Source organism: Falco punctatus (genome assembly GCF_963210335.1).
Source record: "Falco punctatus genome assembly, chromosome: 8".
NCBI classification, from domain to species: Eukaryota; Metazoa; Chordata; class Aves; order Falconiformes; family Falconidae; genus Falco; species Falco punctatus.
This window is the reverse complement of record NC_137588.1, coordinates 45,836,990-45,839,441: the sequence shown is the minus strand read 5'-3', so window position 1 is coordinate 45,839,441 and position 2,452 is coordinate 45,836,990. Positions and strand designations below refer to the sequence as shown.

Genomic DNA, 2,452 nt, shown 5'->3' with positions numbered 1-2,452 from the left:
GTGAGGAGCGATTTGCATGCCTGGTCTGACTCTCACAGAGCTTCCTGTTAAAGAATAGAAGGAAACGGGCTGAATCCACAGGGGAACTGTGTTTTTTAGCCCATTATGGTTGGAGAGGATGTGAGACATCGCTTACCGACGGCAAAGGAAACCTCGCCATCAGTTTGTTGGGGGATTCGGCTCTCATAGCGGTGGAGAGCAGCATCACAGCAGGCCTGCCCTGCTCTGGGCCACAGTAGCTTCTTTATGGTGCTTGAGTATTTTGGGAGATGCTTTGTTTGTCATGAGGATGTGCACCCCAGGTCCAATCTACTCCGCGCATCAGCCGTGAGAGCTGCAGGCTGCGTTGGCCCTTCCTGGGCTAAGAGCTGCTGGAGGAGCCAGTCCTCCCTCCCCACCTGAGAGGGGATTTCTTAACATCTCCAGGAGGAATATGGAAATATTTGTTCCTTGTGGGGCCGGGGTAACTCAAGAGCTGGTGCTACCCCATGCCCTGTCCTCCCCTGTGCAGCTCAAGCATGTCTGGGCACCAGGACTTGCTGGTTTGGGGATGCTGGGTTTGGGATGCTGTTTTTCAGGTAGCAGCAACATCTTTCCCTGCAGGGGACACAGCACGTGGCAGGCTTTGGCTTACCCTAACCCAAGTTCCTCAACAAGGGGAGGGAATGGAAAACTGGGCTGGTGCTGCCCCTGTTCCAGCCCAAGGGGTTCAGGGCATTTGGTTTCTTGGCTCCGATCTTGTGATGCGCTTGTCTACATATTGTCTGTCTGTCTGTGTGTCTGTCTGTCCACTGCTGGCATAGTTCCAGCTTCAGAGGAAACAAGTTGCTCTGTTTTGGATGTGAATGAGTGTTGAGGGGAGGAGAAGGTTCTTAGGGTCCTCACCTGGGAAAGGCTCCTGTGTCCACCCATCTGGAAGGTCCATGCAGGTGCTCAGGATGCAAATCCACAGGATTGTGTCTCCTGGCTCGAAGGGCTGGTCCAGCCCCTCCTGCAGCCCCCTGGGAAGCTGCAGAGCTTCAGAGGAGGGCAATGGAGCTGCTGCGCCGCATGGAGCACATCGAGGGGTGTCTTATACTGCTGGCAAGGTCCTTGCTTTCCATGGCCAGGAGATGGACGCAGGAACAGAGGGAGAGATCCCCTGTGCAGCTCTGTGCATTTCAGTGGGTCTCTTCAAATGCTTCCCAAAACCCCAAGCAAATCATCAGGCCAAAAGCCGGCAGCATCCCACAGCAGCCTTTGCTGTTACAAAACCTCTGCTAGCAGCCTCCCCCATCGTTTTTCCTCTCTCTTGCACAGATGTGATGCTCAGAGATTATGCTGTAGATTAAGGTTTTACTGAATCCTGAAATGAGTGCAAATTCCCAGAAGCTCTAACATGCAGCCAGATCTCTTCTGGTCACTCGGCTTGATGGTAGAAGAGGCATTTCCCACTCCGTTCTCCCCATGTGCAGGAAAGACAGCCCAAATATTCACCCCAGCTCATCTGCTGAGAGCCTCCAGGTAAGAACAGTGTTGTTTTGGGACGGAAAGCTGGGGAGACGTGATCTGTAATGGCTAAAACTCTAAAGGATCCATCTTTTCTGCTCTGAGATGTGCTCAGGGTCACTCTGGTGGCAGAGGGTCTGACCGTGCAGCATCCCCAGACCGGGGGTACCTGCCTGCATGCAGGTACGTGCTGCCAGAGTGGGGGACATCCCTCCAGCCTTGCTCGCACGGCTGTTGTGCAAGGGGAGATGCACGAGCACTGACCTGGTGCTGGCTCCTGCCTGCGACCCTGCACGGGTCCCAGGGTCCAGAGCTTCGCTGTGGGCTCGCGCTGCTGCTGGCCATGGCAGTGCTGGTGAACGGTTCTTCCGCAGCAGTGGGACCCCCCGTCAGAGAAAATCACCCCTGGGGCTGCATCATCTCCTGGGGCAAGGGTCCTTCCAGCCTGGAACGTTGTGTGGATACACTTTGCTGGGCTGTGCAAGGAGCTCACATGCAGAAGGGTGATCTTTAGCACCGGTTTCTTAACCGCGTTAAGTTTTAACACCAAGTTGGTGGAAGGCGGGAGGTTTCCTGCAGCTCAGCGGCCAGGGGTTGCAGCTGAAGGGGAGTGGGTAGGTGCTTTCTCCCTAAACAAAAGGGTGCTTGTCTTGCAACAGGCGAGAGGAGGGATTTTTCCGGCAAGGGTGCGTGGCAGCGAGGGAGGGGGCGGTGGTGCTGATGTGGCACTCAGCTAGGTAAGGGAGCACCTCTCCTGCCTGCGGGATGAGCAAGTGCTTCCTCCTCTGCCCTGGGGAATCCCGGGGGGGTGTGGGACCCAGACGTGACGTGGCAGACTCTGAAGTGAGTCTGGCTGCACCTACACTGAAGAACCATCCCAGAGGTTTTTCTGCTGGTCCTGCTGCCAGCTCCCCAGCCTCGACGCTGGAGGTGATGACTCTCATGCAGCAGGGACGCTAAGGTA

General features: G+C 55.9%; 1 protein-coding gene across 5 annotated transcripts in view; it reads left to right on the top strand.

Annotated features, from left to right (window-relative positions):
- The window catches only part of SMIM33 (small integral membrane protein 33), a 29,001-nt gene that overhangs the window by 22,318 nt on the left and 4,231 nt on the right, over positions 1 to 2,452 (top strand). For 4 of the 5 annotated variants that reach the window (XM_080398298.1, XM_080398297.1, XM_080398295.1 and 1 more), the window contains one exon: positions 1,300 to 1,503. In XM_080398298.1, the coding sequence (XP_080254424.1) occupies positions 1,379 to 1,503 (125 nt within the window). In that variant the 5' untranslated portion in view covers positions 1,300 to 1,378. Of the gene's footprint in view, positions 1 to 1,299; positions 2,450 to 2,452 lie in introns of those variants that run through there. The other variant, XM_080398299.1, reaches the window with a different exon arrangement.